The 20,522-nt window shown below is 30.0% G+C and overlaps 1 protein-coding gene across 1 annotated transcript in view; it reads left to right on the forward strand.

The window, feature by feature from the left end:
• The window catches only part of LOC107448923 (neprilysin-2), a gene marked incomplete in the record, with an annotated part of 49,713 nt that overhangs the window by 17,319 nt on the left and 11,872 nt on the right, over positions 1 to 20,522 (forward strand). The window contains 9 exon segments of the mRNA XM_071181724.1: positions 726 to 905; positions 2,590 to 2,676; positions 3,654 to 3,778; positions 10,212 to 10,434; positions 11,877 to 11,975; positions 13,900 to 13,977; positions 14,052 to 14,155; positions 16,482 to 16,546; positions 19,323 to 19,374. Of these exon segments, the coding sequence (XP_071037825.1) occupies positions 726 to 905; positions 2,590 to 2,676; positions 3,654 to 3,778; positions 10,212 to 10,434; positions 11,877 to 11,975; positions 13,900 to 13,977; positions 14,052 to 14,155; positions 16,482 to 16,546; positions 19,323 to 19,374 (1,013 nt within the window).

Genomic DNA, 20,522 nt, shown 5'->3' on the forward strand with positions numbered 1-20,522 from the left:
TTCAATAAAATATGGTGAAGAAAATAAAGTAAATATTTAAGTGTTGTGAAAAGAATCTTATTTAGTTGTACAAAGTACTTCAGCCAAAATTTGGGAGCCACGTAAGAGAATTATATATATCATATCAGAAACACACCATTAAAAGTCAGAATGCTTTGGTGTTTTCAAAACAAAGCAAACGTTGCCACCGGCGGAAAAGAAATACAGTCAAAATTTGGGAGCCACGTAAGAGAATTATATATAATAGATAAATGTAGATAAATATGACGGAGTATTCTCTTGCCATCCTGCCATCTGCAAGTTCTAGATCCATACAAGCAAGGACATGATCGAGAAAAGCAGGTTTGACATTGTACACGTAGGGCATACTTGGATGCTCTTGGAATGCACTAGGGGATGCACTTATTACACGTAGGGAAGACCCGGCTATTAGACTCGAAGGTCAAATATTTCAAAAAAGTACCAGAGGAATTAGGCTGAAAAATCCCATAGTTGGCAACCAAAATTTGACCGAAGTGAAAATAAATGTTGTTTCCTGTCATTTTCAAATTTAAGATAGATTGTGAAGTGTGCCATTATTTTTAATATTCTCAGTCTAAGTTCATCAGTTATTTCTAAAAAAACATTGCTGTGTTGTGCGTTAGTATGAGAGCATACAATTTTTTAAATAAGCGATTTTTTTCTGTTTTGTTTTGTGTAATAAATTTAAACCATATTTTCTTTAGCTGGACCAAACATCCTTGGGAATGCCAGATCGGACATACTTAGTAAGTGGTCTGAGCGACTCCGGCACCAAAGCTTATTTTAATTTGATGGTCAAAGCTGCTAAAAAATTAGGAGCTAATGAAGAAACAGTTGAGAAAGAATTATTGGAAGCTTTGAATTTTGAGATAACTTTAGCAAATGTAAGTAATTTTAGTTACTTTCATTAATTTTATATTAAGTTCAAACATTTACTTCCTTTTTTATGATTTTACAATAACATTTTTTAAAAAAGGTTCTCTTAAGTTGGAATAATTTTCAATAGTTTTTGTTTAAATCAAATTAACTAGTCATATAAAAAAGTAAAATTAACTTAAACCAAATATATTTTACCTTAATATACGTTTACTTTTACAAGTTGCATCCAAAATCCCCGTGCTCTTATGAATTTTGTGTTATGATCAAATAAATACATATTATTAACAAGTGTCTTATTTTATTCTGAAAATGCAAATAAATATTTTCCTCCGCTAAATTTTTATAGAATTTTGATTGTTGGTAAACATTCCTAATTAACATTCTTCTGGAATTACTTATTCATCAAAATTTACAAAACGCAGATGTAATTTATATTAATGCGTTTCTTTTTATAATTTAACCTCTCAAACTGGTTAAATTGTTCAATTTAGATAGTTTCAAATATTCATTAGATTTTCAATTAAACTAAGCAAGTTATAAATTATTAGATTTTTAATTCGGTTAAGCAATCTTTAAATGATAAAATTTTTAAATTAGTTAGAACATTTTTAAAATTTCAAATTCAATTTAGTTTTTCAAATTTCCAAGTCAATACTACTTACCATATATTTTTAAATATAAGCCGAAAATGTTTTGAAAATTTTTGAAAGCTAAAGTAGTGAGATCTCCTTGTAATCGGATCCACGAATTTTAAAAAAATTTAACGAGGGGGCATTGGCAAAAAAAAAATATACTTCTTCTGTCGAGCATTAGTAATAATCAGTGAATATCGTAAAGCGTATATACTTAAAATAATGTTGAAAATGGATTGTATAAAAATTAAAATTGAAAAAGAAACACATAGAAAGGACAATTTGAAAGGAATGCTATTATTTTCTAATTACGAATTCTTTTACCTATTGTGCAACCGTTACTACAGGAGGGGAGGTTTTTTATTTCCAAGAGTAGCATGCTTTTTCTTAACAAGTTAGCTTACATACGAGTTTAGAATTTTGGGTGAATTTCCAAATAAAATGTTTACTCTTCGGCTTATACAGGGATGGGCTTATATTCGGAGATATACGGTAACAAAAAATTTGAGAATATTTTTCTTTCATTTCTAAAATAACTGAAAATTAAGCAAAATAGAATTGTAAGCTAGCATTTTTTTTAAACACTCTATGCTTAAAATAAAATAGATTAGTTCACCTTTACACTTATAGTAAATTGTTTGGGGGAGACATCTGTTATTCCCACTCCATTAGATGCGTTATAGAAACAGTTGAAGCATGCTGAACTAAAATGACGTTCAAATTTTCTGAAAAATAATACAAAGCTGGTATCGTGTTCAAATTAACGTCTTATGCGTAGCACAAATTTCATAGTTATGGTTCAACGCTAAAAATTTAGACTTGCTAATGTGACCAGGTTGAATTTAACACCTTAAGCGTAGCATTATGGTTCAAAGATGAATAAATTTTTCGAAAGTGCAGACATGCATTTGCGACAAATCTCTAAGAGCAGCAAGTGTTTCGATCTTTACATTTAATGAAAGCTTAAAATGCTTTTTTTTTTTAACAATTTTGTATAGAAATTAAATTTGTTGTTCATCTTCTTTCATAATTATGCGAAAAAAAATTCTTTTTTTAGTATTCCTTGCCAAGAGAGGAAAGAAGAGATTATGATAGTATGTACCACAAATATACTATTTCTCAATTACGAGAACTGGTTCCACAGGTAAAATTGATTCATTTTGTTCTTAAATTTATTTAAAACACTGAATACATTTTCATCTATTATAATAGTTCATAATTTTAACATAAATAATAATGTAATCATGTATATTTATATCCTTCTAACTTAGAAGACAAGTACACAAAAAGTAACGATTTATTGAACATTATGTTAACGGTTGAAATTATGGTAGGCAGGCTAAATATTTTAAATTAGATTTTTTTTATAACTTTGTGAGGGCAAAACGAACATTATAGATGACGTTTATGTGTATAAAGAATCTCGTCTGAAATATTCAATCTGAAAGCATAATTAAAACCGTTATTTCTTTTTTAAATATTTGTCTGAACTGAGTTGCCAGCAACCACGCTTAAACCGATGACGAAAATAATAAGTACTGTAGCAGCTCAAGTGTCCTATCATTGTCTTATTTAGAGCTCAAAAGAGCCTTCTATAGTGCATTGAAAAAAAAACAGTTAGACATGACACAGTGTATGTGCAGTTTTTTGAATACATGAAGAACATTGCGGTCATAGAAGAAAAAAATTATATTTTTGTACATCCAGTGATGACTCCGAAAATTTTACCCTGATTTAAGATTTTGTTCGCATAATTTTAAAAGATGCTTATTTCGAGGCCGTGGGCTCCAAATATGGACATATGTTCACATAATAAACGCTATCCATTCTTCATCCCTTTAAAATGGTTTGTTCTTAGTCTTGTAATTGTTGATGTTAAGATTCTGGAACAATCAAAGTCAGTAATGAGGGGTTTCCTGAAGGAATTGGGTTGAAGCCAATTTAATTGATGTTTTCGAAGAGTGAAATCACGAAACTTAATTTTTTTAGACATTGGCTGTTACTATGTCAAATTAACACATCAAGCAATTTGGCTTCAGCTCAATTGCTTAGCTACCAAATTAATATTTTTTTTAATATCATTAAGATATTTTTGCAAGTGTATTATTTAATGTTCTGTAGATTGATTGGCTCAAATATTTGAATGGACTTCTGAATGATCCTATTACTGAAACTGAAACCTTGATTGTAATGGTTGCGAACTTTCTGAAGCAATTTGGAGAGCTCATTGCTAAAACAGATAAAAGGTATTATTTCTACTTCATAAATGTAAGATATTTGTATTTTTTTCACTATATTGTGATTGTTTTTGAATGGATACTTCAATAAAATTTCTCGTAATATATTAATCACATTTTGTTGAGAATAAGTGAATTTTCAGCTTGCAAAAAATAAAATTTTAACTATAATCGATTAAATAGTTCCTAAAAAGTAAAATATTTTTAAAAAGTTTTTTTGAAGGAAAAAATTTTATTTTAAAAACTATTTAATGATTTTGCTAAAGATTTCCTTTTATTATTTAAACTTACTTAGGTTAAAAGAATTTGAATTTTTTATCCCTTAAACTTAAGTAATTTTTGAACATTATGAGATTACTGGAATATCTGCAAGCGTGATGTGGATATCTCGATCCTGATTGGTTGCTAAAACGTGGCATTTGCTAACGTTAGCAACTATTCTTTTAATTCTATTTCGAGTTAGCTAAGCCCGTCAAGTATCAATTGTCTTAAGTGACACATTCTTTATATTTTATCAAAGATTCTTTCACAAAGATTTATATTTCTTCACTGTGTATTTCTTTCTTAACGCAAAGACAGACACGAAGCCATGTGGAACAGAAAGAAACTAGTTATGCATTGAAGTATTTATTTCTTAACGCAAAGACAGGCACGAAGCCATGTGGAACAGAAAGAAACTAGTTATGCATTGAAGTATTTATTTCTTAACGCAAAGACAGGCACGAAGCCATGTGGAACAGAAAGAAACTAGTTATGCATTGAAGTATTTATTTCTTAACGCAAAGACAGGCACGAAGCCATGTGGAACAGAAAGAAACTAGTTATGCATTGAAGTATTTATTTCTTAACGCAAAGACAGGCACGAAGCCATGTGNAACAAAATGTAAGCTTCCTATTGATTTCTTGCATTTATTAACTTAATTTATAATTTTTTTTAAAAAAAAAGCGTATATATAAATTTGTAACACAGTTGCGCTAGTTGTCATAAACTTGTTCAAAATACAGCGTATGTTTCTACCTGAAATTGAACTTTTCAATTCCATATTACTACCATTGGGGAAATTCATCCTTGAAAGGATTAAAAGTTGGCAGGTATGTATTTATTTCTTAACGCAAGACAGGCACGAAGCCATGTGGAACAGAAAGAAACTAGTTATGCATTGAAGTATTTCTTTCTTAACGCAAAGACAGGCTCGAAGCCATGTGGAACAGAAAGAAACTAGTTATGCATTGAAGTTGCCAGGTTCATGAAGCAAAGATATATCACGGTTTTAATAAAATACATAAACAAAGAATAAATCAGAAGTCAATATTATACATTATTTGTTTATTTATTCATTTATAATTTGTTTATTTATTATTTGATTTATAATTTGATAAATAATAAATCAAATAATAAATAAACAAATAATAAATAAGTTAAGTAAAGAAAGTAGACGAGAGAGAATTATATTTCAACAAGTTCGATGCACAATACGGCACAGTATTTAATTAATTTCAAGTTATTCAGCATTCTGACTTATGTGGAGAAACTTAACTCGACTTTAACGCTCCATTTTGCTTATAAATTATCATCTGCCGCTGACATCATAGGTCACATGTGTGGGTATCCGTGATCATCTTCTTCTTGAAGTAAAACTACCCAATTAATAAAAGTGATAAGCAATTTTTAAAAGTAATTTTTGCTAGATATTGTTTTTGGGTAAACATTTTTCATAAATGGGTACTAAAATATTTTTTTTTGCTTAATTTACTTCATATATAGAGCGAAATGCATAAGAAGTATAAAACAGTCATTAAAAGCTAAAACTTTCATCCAATCTTCCAACTTGAACTATTGAGGCCATATCTTTCAGATTGCGACCACACCACCACTTTTATTTCGTATTTTGGGGAGGGGGGAGATAAAAATTCAAATGCATCAAAAAAAGAGGCTATTTATTCAGAAAAAGGGCTACTTTAATTTAAATTAAAATATAGTCTTTTCTAATTAATTGACTCTGCAAAGCCATAAAAACTGCATCTTTGTAGCCAAAATTTGAGCCAAATCTGTACGATCCGACCAAAATTTAATCTAAGAGTAACGTTTATTATTTTCATTACGATTATAGTATTTTAAAAAAGCCCTTAAATATAATACTAAAGTACATTTTCTGAAAGAAATATGCTAACTCAAGCTTCCGAACTTGAAAAAACGCATAGACAACTGTCTAACTACAATGATTTACTCCCTCAAAAGTGTTTTGATGTGCATGGCTTGAATCAAAGTTTATAGATAATACTTTCACCGAGAAAAAAAACGAGAAAATAAGTGTGATTTTTTTTTTCAGAATCATTCTCTTATTCTCAATTTTAAAAGTGATTTTTTTTGAGGGGGGGGGGTGGTTCTAAACTGCAAGAGTGCAGAACTTAAAAATCACCTTTCATGTATTTATCATGGAATAAAGCGCCTTATAGCTTTAATTACCCGACTGAATATGAATTTTTTTTCATTATTTAGACGTGTTTATTTTATTTAATATTTTTAATGATAAGCTATAGTAAACCGCCTTCATGTTCTTTTCCATTGTTAAACAGGCAACAACGCTTCACATCTTTTCATATTTATTCCAGCAAAATATTATTTTAATATTTTTAATGATAGGTTATAGTTAGCACTTTTCATATTCTTTTCAAATATTTTCCATCCAATAATACTTTAAATCTTCACATTGTAACATAACAGTGTGACAACTGAGCTAAAAGCATCAATTCCTCGAGAGGGAAGTCTAAAATGATGTTGCTTGAGAGACACACAGGAGAAGTGATGTTCTTTTTTGTGGAGTTGAAAAAGAGAGTTTTTTTCTGAGAAGAGATATTTTTTGGGTAATATTTTGTGATTTTTCGTGTGAATGTTTAAATAAATTGTTTAGTACAACTCACGTCTTATTTCTGGTAGTTGTGACACAACAGAATTTTACTGGTGGCAGCGGTGGGATATAGTAAGAGTAGTTGATTTAAGGTAGTCAGTGATTGTATATGTAGTTTTTTATCAGCTTTTCTTAATAAAGCGAAAAAAGTGGATTTGATAGAGTTGGCCGACGAATTAGGTGAATCTGTTCCACCTCAAGCAAATGTTTGTGAAATTAAAAAAATAATTCAAACTAGTAAACATTATGAGGTTGAGGATGTAAAGATGTGTTTGACTCGTATAACGGAGGAGAGAATTAGGCGAGAAGAACTTGAAAAACAAGAACGGCGAGAAGAACTTGAAAGACAAGAACGGCGAGAAGAACTTGAACGGCAACATCAATTGGAAATGCGTAGACTCGAATTAGAAGCAAATTCTCAAATTCAGCACCAAAACAGACCTGTATCACGTGAAACAAATCATAAAATACAGATTTTACAAATAACTCCAAAATTCAATGAAGGTAAAGATGAAATGTCGTTGTATCTGATAAATTTTGAACGTCGAGCAGAAATTGCACGAATTCCTAAAGATGAATGGGTGCCTTACCTATTGAACGTAGTACCACCCGACATTTCAAATATGTTGGCGAGAGAGTCTCCTAATGATGCCAATAACTACGACTTTGTAAAAGAATTGATTCTTAAACAATATAAGCTTAATGCAAAGGAACTCAAACAAAATTTTTATCGACATTTTAAATCACCTGAAAAATCTTGGCGAAATTTTGCACAAGAATTAAATTGCTATTTTAGCGAATGGGTTTCTGAAGTAAAAATTACCACTTTCGATGATCTTAAGAGTTTGATGGTTACCGAGCAAATGAAACGTCATGTACCAAATGACATGAGAGATCATTTTCTTGAAGATTGGATGGAATTGAATTCTTATTCCAAATTAGCCGGAAAATTGGACGACTATGAAAGTTTAAAAAACAGTTTCAAGGAAAAGTCTGTGTCTTATAATCGAAGTAACCAAGATGATTCTTGGCGATCTCTGAACCAAAGTGATACCAGAACTGAAGAAAAGTTGACTTGGCAGAAAAATAATGTTAAAGAAAATGTTCGCGAAAGAGAATTTGAAAGAAGAAGACAGCTTAGATGCTATGAATGTGGTTCTTATGATCATCTACGCCCTCAATGTCCCAAGGCGAAAACAAATTCTGAAACTGTGGCTTCGCTTCACGTTTCGGAATCAAGGTTTCCTGATAGTATAATGACACCATATACGAGCATTGGCGTGGTAAATGGCGTTGGCATTTCAATACTACGAGACACTGGCGCAACCTTGGATTTAATTCCTAGGAGATTTGTAAAACCTGAAATGTACACGGGTGAATCTGTTTGGATAAAAACTCCAATACAGGAAGAATCATTTTGTTTTCCATTAGCCGAAGTTGAATTAAACTGTAAGTTAGGAAAAGTGGTTACTAAGGCAGCTGTATTAGGTGATTCTCTTGATAAAGGGTATTATTTATTGGGTAACAAAACGGCTGCTCTATTGGAAAATTCGTTTGAAGTCCCAATGATAAGTGCTGTAATGACTCGAAAACAAGAAAATATGAATGAAAGGAGGGAAGTGGAAAATAAAGATAATGTACAGCTCGGTATAGTCGATTCCAATGAACACATCGTTACTTCTGATCAAACGGCGAAAAACGATGACTTACTCACTGAAAAGATTCGTGACTACAATTTTACTGTTTATTTTCCTGTTTATTTTCCTTTACTGTTTTATTTTCCTATATACCGATAAACAAAACAGTTTTATGTCAACCTATATAGATCAGTTTTGACAAAATTTTATGTATGTTTTTTTGCCATTTCCTACTTTTGCAAAGAAAACTCTGTGGAAGGGAGGAGTTAGACTGTAACGTAACAGTGTGACAACTGAGCTAAAAGCATCAATTCCTCGAGAGGGAAGGCTAAAATGATGTTGCTTGAGAGACACACAGGAGAAGTGATGTTCTTTTTTGTGGAGTTGAAAAAGAGAGTTTTTTTCTGAGAAGAGATATTTTTTGGGTAATATTTTATGATTTTTCGTGTGAATGTTTAAATAAATTATTTAGTACAACTCACGTCCTATTTCTGGTAGTTGTGACACAACAACATGATCGCAATAACAAAATCTTGTTTCAATATTTTTCGTGACAAGCTGTAAAAACACACTTTTTATGTACTTTTCAATCGTTGACCGAGCAAATATACTTGAAATTTCACCAGCAATACACTGCACTGTTGAAATTTTCATTCTAGATAAAATTACAGCAAACAACTGGCAGCAAACTATCCATCCGATTAACAGTAAGGTTTACGCTTAGAAACAATTCCTCACTTCTACGGCTTTGAAACCATTTATAACTGGTACAGTAACCTAAACCGCGAATACAAAATTATATAGTTTAGTAACCATTAATATCTGCCATGGTTTCAAAACTGTAAAAATGAAATTTAGCAGGACCTTGGAGTAAGGTTGTATGGGGGCTTTTTGCTAGGTAATGGACATAGGAGTCAGGTTTTAGTTTAGTTGTGTTTCTGCCAAAAAGAACCGTGGAATGTGCCTTAATTAATTCATCTAGTGGTGCCATCTATTGTGAGAGATAGAAAATACTAGACTTTTTGTGTTAATCAGCTCTGTGTTGTTGCTATCTGTGCGTGAAGGAGAGTTTCCGTATGCCAATGGTCCGGGTTCACCTATTAGGGAATGTAGAACACTGAAAACTCTTCCTGTAATGAAAGAAAGAATGAAAGAATTGTGGTTTCATCTCATGGATTCGAACAACCATTCAGTCAGTCATAAGACTGACAGATTAAACATCTGTGTAATAATATGCCGACAGCTGCAAGGAACTAAGTGCATTCATAACGTGAACCTAGTTGGTGCGAATAAATTACTGGTTGTTTAACCGTATAAGGGGAAAACAGTTGACAAACGATTTTTTCTCATAGTTAACAGATTAAATACCATTTTTTTATGGTTATTTGACTCTTTTGTATGAATATGATAAAATAGTAATTGAATAAATTGTTTATAACAGTTTTTCAGAGAATTTTATAACTGTGTGATAAAATGTTGTTTTACTATATTTAATGGTTGGTTATGCTTAGTCTGTTCTTTTACATTGTTGTTATAAAACTAATAACAATACATGAAGGAAAAACTAATAACATGACTCATACATAAAGTGTGTCTACCAGTCTAATCAGGATTACATAAACAAAATAATGGTTTAATATTTTTAAAAATAAGTTTCATTAAGCACACTTAACACAATAATTTTTACATTTCTTTCCAATTACTGACCAAACAACAAGATTGTGATATTTTTATTCTTCTCAGTATGACGTTAAAAAATATTATTTATATATATTAGTTAGAGACATTGTTTAATAATATTGGCGTTTCTTGAATATTTTCAAATTGTTGATTACATGAGCATGCATCGAGCCACATCAAGCTTTCATTAACAAAGTTTTTTTTTTTTTCATCTAGAATCGTTGCAAACTATATGATGTGGAGAGTTGTTGCAGATTCCGCAGGAATGTTGTCCAAAGATTGGAAAGCTCTGGTACAAGAATACGTTTTAGCAATCACAGGGGAGCGTGAAGAAAAACCCCGGTGGGAACAATGCGTGAACTCCTTAAGAGAAAATCTTGAAATAGCTTTAAGTTCATATTACATAAAGCATTATTTCAAAGGCGACAGCAAACAAAAGGTACGAAAATAAAGAAATGCTTAGGTTAAAATAAGTTTCATTTGCAGTTGTAAGGTTAAGCGTATTATATTTTAGTTATAATTTATGTTAAGGGAAAATTTTATGTACAGAATTCAAAAGACTTATGATAATTATTTTTCTTCATTACAAACTTAGGAATAAGAAAATGTATCTTAGGAGTATTTTTTACATTTAAAACTAAATAAACTTATTTATTGCATTTCAAAATTTATATAAGAGTTTATGCATATAGGGTAATAAATAATTCTAATAAAACAAGTATCAATCTTGATTCTAGCATTCATTTTGCTTAAATGATTTTCATAAATTTTTCATATAATGTAAATGATTTAGTGGCAAATAAGTATCCCGGTTTTGGAACAGTTAATCGCTTACTTATTCCATAGTTTTAACAGCAAGCACTAAAAGTAAATTATTTTAATAAACTATGACTATTTAATACAGAGCCTACTCATAACTAAAGTTGATAAAGTGGAATATCTATGAATTTACATTTGTTTATATGTGGCTGGGTGGCACAGTTGGTTTGTCGTCGGCCTTCTGAGCCCAAGTTAGCTGGTTCGATCCCCGACCCAGACACCGGATTTTTGGGATGCAGAAAATCCTCAGCGGCCATGTCATATGATTATGCGGCATGTAAAAGATCCCAGGAGTGCCTTATTGGCTCTTGGCATTTCTGGCAAAATTAAATTCCTAGTGCACTTCAGCATCCAAATAGAGTCTCGGTGCTGCCATCTAGTGTGGCAGAAACTAGACGTCCAAATTAACACGACCAACGGTATGTCACCCATTGTGGTGGTCCTGAAAGAGTGGATTCTACGCAGTAGGTCTGCTCATCGGCAAGACCGATTGTGATGCTCATTGGAAATAAAAAAAAATTTAAAAAAAAACATTTGTTTATATTGCCGTCGCTGTATAAAATTTCTGTCTTTCTATAGAAATCCTGATCATTATAGAGAATGTTTAAAATTGGCATTTGCAATTCCTGTAATGAATGAAACAGAACTTATGGCCTTTGTAGTACCCCGATGACTAAATTCTAAAATAATTCAATCCACGATAAATCTAAGCCATCTGTTCGGCCATAATTGTATTGATTTGTAATGAAACAAAAGAATTTAAATCCCAATATTGAAAAAACAAGTTTAGAAGCGTAATTAAAAGTAAAAAGTTTTACATTTTTGAGGCGTATAGTCATTGCTAAAATAAAACAGTATTTTAACATAAACATAAATTTTTAAACATAACATAACATAACATAAATTTTTAAATTTTTAATATAAACATAAATTTTAAAAAATAATTTATACAGAAAGAAAATTATTTTGTGAATTTATAATTTGGTTCAAATTTGTACCTGGAAAATTGCTGATATAGTTGATGTAACAAGGCTTCATTCGGTATTAAAAATTTTATTTTAGGCTTCGGAGATGGTGAAATATATTAGCAATGCATTTTTAGAGATTCTCAAACAAATTGATTGGATGGATGAAGAAACCAGGAGACAAGCTATAGAGAAGGTATGTAATTTTCTAAACTTTTGAAATTAATACCATTAAATTTCCTCTCTTAACTATCTACCCTTACATAGCTGCACTGCAAAAAATTTAGGATCAAATTCTGGTAAAATGTACTGGTAACTAGGGTGCTGGTATTGTTTCACCGTGAAAACTTAAGGAACAAAAAATGAGATATACCATAATTTTTACAGTAATATTTATAGCAAAATCTCTGCAGTGGAGATATATTTAATGGAGATATATGGCCATTTTATAGAAAACTAATTTTTTTTGTCTTACTTTTTTTTACTATAACTTGCTAAATATTTTTGTTAAAATAGTCAATAAAATTAAAAAAAAAAAATTTGGTGAAATTAAAAATTTATTTTTAAATTATAGCTTTGAAATTATAGCTTGAGAAAAATTTGTTTAAAACAGCGCAAGATATGAGTAACTAAAGTAGCTCGTTTATACTACGCATGAGAGGGAAAAATTCAAATTTTCTTTTCATTTTGTAGTGAAATGTATTTGGCAACTAATTAATAATATCCGATTTTAATAACTTAAAAACTTAAAATGTTTCAAGCAATTTTCTTACTTTTAAAAAAAAGCTCAAATAATTAGGGGCTATTTCCACAAAATTATTTTGCACCATTAAACAAGATTAATTAAAAATTACACCGGCATTGCTGGGGATGATCCCCACAAGAGTATTTTTACTTTGCCTTGCTTTTTTTTTCTCATGCTATTATGTTTCGGTGTTTGTTGAAAGATATTATCATTTGTTATTTAATTTTGTCTTATGATACAAAAAAAAAGCATTCGCACAAAATTCCGTATCATTTTGAATTTCTTTTAAAAAGTACAAAAATTGCTCAGAAAATTGATTGAAACTTTTTTAAAATTTTAAGAAATTCAAATTGTACTTTTTTTATTATTGCCAAATACGATTCACTACAGAACTGAAAAAAAAAAGCCAAATCTTTCCGCGCATGCGCAGTATAAAAGAATTGCTTACATTACTTATTGCATAATTTTAAACGAATTTTTTTTTCAAATTTAAAATCAAAAATTTTTTAATTAATTTCAAATTGCTATAAAAATTTCGTTTTAATTTTATTGAATATTCTTGAAATTATAGAGCGAGACAAAACCACGAATGACAAAAAAATTATTTTTAAAAAAGAATGCCGATATCTTTATAAATATTTAAGCTTTTCTTACGAAATTTAGTGAAATTATTGGATATAATAACCAAAGTAATTGTTACAAGTTACAAATTTATTGCTACATTTTTTTTTTGGTATAGGATGTTCAAAAACACTATTTTCTGTTTTTAATTTACTGTTCATCCCTCAACTCTAAAAGTTGTAAACTTCGAGTTTTTTTGAAAATAAATTGCATTAATTATTTGATACAGAACCTTTATTAAACAGATTTTTCAAATTTTTTTTATTAAATATTTTGTATTAATTCAGATCGAAATAAGTGAAAAATATGATATTATATTTAGCATTTTAATAATTTTCAGTTACGAAATGCAGCTTGAAACACCAGTGCCTTTTTCTGTGTTAAAGGTATAATCTTCCAAACACGTCTCACTCCCAAACAATAACTTTTCCAATTTTCACTTGTTTGCAGTTATTTAGATCTAAGGGTAACAGATATTCATCATTGAAATTTCTTTAATTTACAGAATCAATTATTGATTAATTTTTGAATGGAAATGAAAAACAAAACTTTTTTTCTTTGATTTTATATTTTAGAAGAAATATAATTCAGGAAATCTAACAGATTTCTTTTAAAAAAAAACTTTTAAATTCCTTACCCTTGTAATAATTCATTTAGAAATGAAGTTTGTAACAATAATGTTTTTATCTGCAATGTAAGGTTTGTGTTTATTCTAGCATGCATTTTTCTTAAAATTACTGATGTGTTTTTACAGGCAAATGCTATTGCTTCTTACGTAGGATATCCTCAAGAATTATTGGATGATTCACTGGTATCTCAACTTTATGAGAATGTGAGTAAAAATACGTAACTGCAAATTCATGGAAAAGGAATGTAAATTTTTAATCTTGAAATTTTATTTTTCAGTTGACAATTACAAATGAAAATTATTTTACGAACAATTTGAACATTAGAAAGTGGACCACTAATTATTATTTTTCTAAATTGAGAAAGCCAAATGTAAAGGGAGAGTAAGTATAGCATTTCCAACTTTTATTTGAATAAAATTACATAATTAGGCTACAACATGTGAAGTATGGCTAATTCGTTATTATGTATGTAAATAATTATTTATTGAAATATGCTTAACGTTTGAAAAAAATTTTATATTTAATAAAACTAAATCATTTAGAAAATATTTTTTATAATTTGTTTCATTCCAGCTTGTGGTAATATAATTATTATTTGAAATATTGTATAAGCCACTCTATTTTACATGTACATTTAAATTTTCCAAGGGATCCAACACAAATCTTATAGAAATTAATTCTCAGTTAAATTAGCTGAAAATTTAATATAGAATGAGCAAAAGCTCTTATTGACAAAAGCTAGCATTTCGGAGCCTCAAAGACAAGAGATTTAGACATAAGAGATGATGCATAAGAGATGATACATAAAAGATGATACATAAGAGAAACATCTCAAACGTAAGAGATGCCATTGTGGTGAAAAGTCCTTGAAGCACGCCCTTGCGCGCACCATTGGAAATTCGGTATTTTCGCACACATTATATGGTTTATGGTTTTATGTGAGTGTTATATGGTTTTCAGGATATGCAAGAGATAGATATTACATCAAGTATCCATCTATGAAGTTAATAGAATGTACCTTTGATGCTGGTTGGTTGGTTGTTTGGGTTTTTGGCGCAAGAGCCAGTCTTGGCTATATCGCGCCTCCAACTAGGTAGATATTTTACAGCTAGGTTCACAATTCTGTTTTGGTTTAAAAACTAGATAGATGTATAAATGCCAATATCCTTAAGGTATGAGAAAATGTTAGAGTGAAAATCATCTCCAATTAGTGAAAACAATGACGGATGGAAGGTACCAAAATAACGCAATCTCTGGTTTTTAAATTTACTGCATTCGATCAAAATATGTATAACAGTTAAAGGTTCTTTACAATTTGTGCATTCTGGTTCTGGTTCGTTTAGAAAAAGGTGTTTACGAGTTATTCGTGTGTGGCCAATCCGCAAGCGGTTTAAAAGCACTTCAAGTTTTCGACTGATGCTTAACTGTTTATAAGGCTTTGATGCAACCAATCAACCTAACCAATAAAATCTAAATGATATTCAAATAATTGATGACTAGTTATGTTTATACATAACTAGTCATCAATTATTTAATTTGTCAAAGTATCTTTTTGTTTAAACAGCCATCCCTTATAAAGAGTATAACATGTTTAAAAATCAGATCTGACAACCTCCGCATTCCGTACATTTGGTTAATGCTAACGCAGTGATGGTTATTGAGAATCACTACCTATTTTTGAGACTTCATATCTCGGAAACTATCAATTTTTGGATTTAATGAATGACATCTTTGAATCATATTGTTTTAAGCTACAATGTATTAAATTTTCAGCCAACTTGGCAGAGAATTAATTTTCATAAAATTTGTGCGGGATCCTTTGTAATGCTGTTTCTTTTTTTCTTTTTTTCTTTTTTCTTTTAGTACTAGCTGATATTTTTATTGGGAATATCTACTAAAACTATAAACACCTAACACAAATCAAGTTAATATCTGCAACATTTCAAAAACTGTTTAGTTATTTTAAAGAAAGATTATTATTTTAAAATTACAATATCGAAAAAGTTAAGTTATGTTTTTAAGAAAGATATACAGGAATCTGTGTATTGCGAAAGGTAATAATAGTAATCACTAGAAAATTCTAACTCAGCGAAATAGTCTAAATCTATCGATTAAAAAAAAGTTTTACTTTTTAAAACAACGCTTTAAAATATTACATCTCTTCAGCTGTCTGCAGCTGATGAGTATTAAAAAAAGATCAACTTTCCTAAACTATTCAACTATTAAAACACATCAATTGAATCAATATTAAATTTTCTAGATAGATATAAGGAAAATAATTGAGTAAATCAATTGAAGCATAATTAGTGCCGATTTCAAGCGAATAGTTGATGTAATTTGCATTACTAGAAAAATATAAATCAAAGCCACTTCGTTGTTAAATTCTCAGCCTCTATGATCCAAATTTCGTTTCCTTACCAAATCTTTATGCGGTAATAAATTAAACATAGATGAGCAATGAATATTTTTATTTATTTTCACAAATTCTAATTCAAATAGCTATTCATCAATAAGCCAGCAACCCAGTTTAACCAGTTTTATTCCACTTTTCCTTTCGAAAGAAAATAAATTTATTTAAAATTTATATTTACCACATTGTTTCATTTCTTTTTTATAAATAAAACCCTGAAATTTCAAACAAATGTACCATATTGTTATTTTTAATTTTGACCAAGAATCTAAATAAGAATTTGACTTCTTTCAACAGCTGGAAGGATCATGCAGGAGCAGCGGTAGTCAACGCATTTTATAACCCCATAGAAAATAGCATAGGTAATGCTTATTATATATTTCTTTTTATCTTAGTGAAAATTTGTTATTAAATATTTACATCAATTTATTAAATTCCTAGCGCAATGAAAGTTATTATATTTTTTTCAGTCATGAATACTTTTACCATTTTTTAATACATGTGTGCATTCGAAATAGGCTCAATCTAAGTTTATTTCATGAAAAAGAAAAAGTAAGATTCCTTAACTGAGCGATAATCAATAAAATTAATTCAAAGAATAAAAATGTCCTAATTCATTTATTAAATTTACAGCTTTATAGCACTTTATTTCTGATAACATGAATATTTTTCCATATATTCATGTGAATATTCAAAATCAAGTAAATGTGTGCAATTGCATAGGAAAAGTTTGTTTTATTATTCTTTTTATTTAAATAAAAATTATTGGAAATATTTAATCATTAAATGTGTAGATTAACAAGGATTTTTTGTGTGTTTGCTTTCATAAATGTTTTCAATTTTATTTTGATGCATTTATATTCAAACATCGATATTCGGCACATCTATTTGCCGAAATATTACCATAAAAATAAAAACTTTCCTTCCGGAGTATTATAAATTTTGGGTATAGATCTTAAAAAGAACCATAAGTGAAGCATTTGTAGTTAAACATATATTTAATTTTAACTTGTATTCAAATTAAAAACGAAATTTTAATTGCTCTTTTATTCACACGAAAATAGTGGATTTTTTTTGCTCTAACTCGAAAAACCAACGTTTCATGCTTCATTTCAGTTTGCAGTGCATTTATTCAAAAAATATAAATTGTGTAAGTTAATCAATGTTTATTTAAAGCTTCTTCAAAGAAATTAAGCATGGCATACTTTTTTGGAAGTAGCATTAAACAGTAAATGACATTGCTTTAAAGTCATTTTTCAATTGAAAAGGAATTGACTGATTTGGCTGAAAAATGAAAGTTTATAAGACTAAAGAAGCTAATTTTGGGAGAAAAAAAATGTTTTTTTTTTTAATATTGCATGTCACACATACATACGCATTGATGAAAATTGTTAAAAGAGAACGTAATAACCTATGCTATTTTTTTCCATCTCGTCCCGTTTTCATTTCTTAACTGCCATCAACAAATTCTGATCTGTCATCAACATTCATTAAAATTCAACATTGTTCACCTCGGAATTCTCTTGAGACTCCACGCAACGTTTAAGACCCTTCTTTCGTTTCCCATAGCAGTGCTGAAACTTGATTACTGGAATAGTCTTCCTCTTATGAGTTTACGAAGTATGCAAGATCTCAGCATCTGCCGCCGAAGACGACACTAATCGATTCATCTGTGTTAGAGGCGATGAAGTTAATTTTGAAGATGAACATGTAGGTTAACAATGATAAACCAGGAATGGGAATATGGCAGAGGTTAGATGTTCATTCATAATAGTTCATTTGAAATGAGACTCTGGAACAGCTGATGGATCTCAGGCATCTTGAGAAGCTTTTTCAGTTCTAAGAAAAACTCCATAAGACGCTGTCTCAGTGTCGTAGAGACAGAAAATTGCTTCACTGTGGTTGGTCGCTTCCTATTGGGTCGGAACTTGCATCCCAAGTTGTTGTCGGTATGTTTACCTAAGAAGTTGCTGTACTTGGGTGGTCAAGTCTCATCTCTGGAGTATTCAAAGGAGAGATGAAAGTTGGCGTACTTCACACACTTCGGTATGTTTCTGCAGGTAGACTGAACATAGAATAATCTTTGGCAGCGGTGTCATTGAATCTGGAAACGTCCTCCCTTGAATCTTTCAATTCGAATTGGACGGCCGATGAGCTGACGTAGGTGAGTACTGATTGGGTCTTAGTATTGTCCAGGATGATGATGAGCAATTGTGGGAGGATCTCGTTGGTCCTGCCAACTCCACGCTTGAACTGGACGACTTTGGAAATTTCTATACGGAATTTTGCTTATTCCATGGAAATCTATTCTGTCTGGATGTCAGCTGGAAGACTGCATTTGTAAGATTTTAAAAATCTTTTGAGGGTATCCACTTTCATTGGAGCTAGCTCAACGACTGGAGGAACAGAAGTCTCTTATGGCTGGTCTGCTGCCGGTTGGTTTTGAGTCAGGATCAGCCGGTGTGCTCTGTTCCTCTTTTTCCATGTTGGGCTTCGTTAATTTATTTTCTTTGACTAGTCACGGTGTTGCCGATGTATCCTCAACCTCGGTGACTTTTGCTGGTAAAACGGATACAACTTTAGGAGTCACTGCAGTAGGCTCCTTTTCATTAACTGCAATGGAGGAATCTTCCTTTAATTGGTTATAGCCTTTAATTGGTTATTCCAGTGTCCCAAAATAATGTCCCTTGAAATGAAGTATCAATCATCACTCAAGTCCGGGGAGTAAGGTCTAGATGAGGATCCACTAGAATGGGTTTACTGAACAAAAATACGTATATTGAAATTTCTGTGAGACAAGACGTGTTGTTGCGATGCAGATGGAATTGTTTTTGATGCTTGGTATCACTGTTTAAACATAATTTATAAATATATGCTTGGCTTTCTCACGGTATCGTGGTTCACAGTTCATCCCTTCAAGCTACCACGGTTTATTATGTTATTATATTGCACGGTTTATTATATTTGCCATTTTCCTCTAGTAAACCTGTTTTACTAAAAAAAATTATGTTATTTTGACTGCGTCTTTTATGCATACCTGCAAGTACTTAAAAATTTAATGCTATCTTAGTTTAAAAGCATTTTTGTTTCTATTTTAACAATTTTCTTTTTGCTCATTGCCTAATATCTTTCCTCCAGAATTTCCAGCAGGAATATTGCAAAATGTGTTTTTCAGTAATGATAGACCAAAGTAAGTAACAAAGATTAATTTCAACTTACATAATGTTATTTAAATATCAAACAATACATTTTTATTATATGTTAAGGTTTTCATTTTGTAAAGTATTTAAAAGTTGTATTTTTGATTTGGATTTAAAGTAATGAGAAAATTATTGCAAATAAAAGTGAAATATATTGTGTACGAAATTATTTGCTGAAGAGGAAAAATACCATAAAAATGTCTAAATCCTCTAAAGTTAAAGGACAATTGTAATAAAAGATTACATTTATCATAAATATACTTAAGTTTATGTATGTAAAAGTCGTCTAATAAATGTTTAAAAAAAATAAATTTGTAATAATTTGTTATAATTTCGGTTTATTTTTAGTATAGCGCAATCTTAGTGATCGTCGTTGGAAGTCTTAATGGGCAAAATGTTTGCAAATGATTTAAAATTCGATATGTATAGCGAATATTTTGCTCACATGCGTCTTTGACACATGCAGGCCAATATTATATAATCAAGAACTTTTGCAATAAAAAAGTGAAATAAAACATGATAAAGAATTTCTTTTCTATGAGAATCATTATTTCTATAAACATTACAAATTATTCATTCATAAAATCACAAGACATTTTGAGTTTGAAATTTTCAAAATTAGTAAATTATACGTTAAACACGGTAAGTATTATCTAAAGGACTATATAAATAATAGCATCTAAAAATAGAGAAAGTGAGGAATTTTTATTAAATAATTATAGAAAAATTAGAACTTTGTTTTATTAGTCAAAGAGTTTTGGTAACTAGTTTTGGTAATACTAAAATGAAAATTGATTGTGCAATAATCGATACTTACAAATTGATAGCTCCAATATAGAAATAATAATTATTAATTTCTTTAATGCTTAATGTTTATGAAATGCTTTAAATGTTTATGAAGTGCAGTTCTTTTTTTTTGGAAGATTCAATGAAGGAAAGATTTTTAAGACTAAATAAATTAAAACACATATTATTATAGTTCCTATCTACCAATTATTATTACTATATAATGCATTATTATCACTGATATTATTGAAAGATAAATTTAGTTATAGAATGCCACACTTAAAGAAATTTGTAAATCCCGAAAAAGTAAACTGCATTACATTAGTCATTCAAGTAAAAACCTTGAAAATTC

This window comes from Parasteatoda tepidariorum, chromosome 1 (assembly GCF_043381705.1).
Source record: "Parasteatoda tepidariorum isolate YZ-2023 chromosome 1, CAS_Ptep_4.0, whole genome shotgun sequence".
NCBI lineage: Eukaryota > Metazoa > Arthropoda > Arachnida > Araneae > Theridiidae > Parasteatoda > Parasteatoda tepidariorum.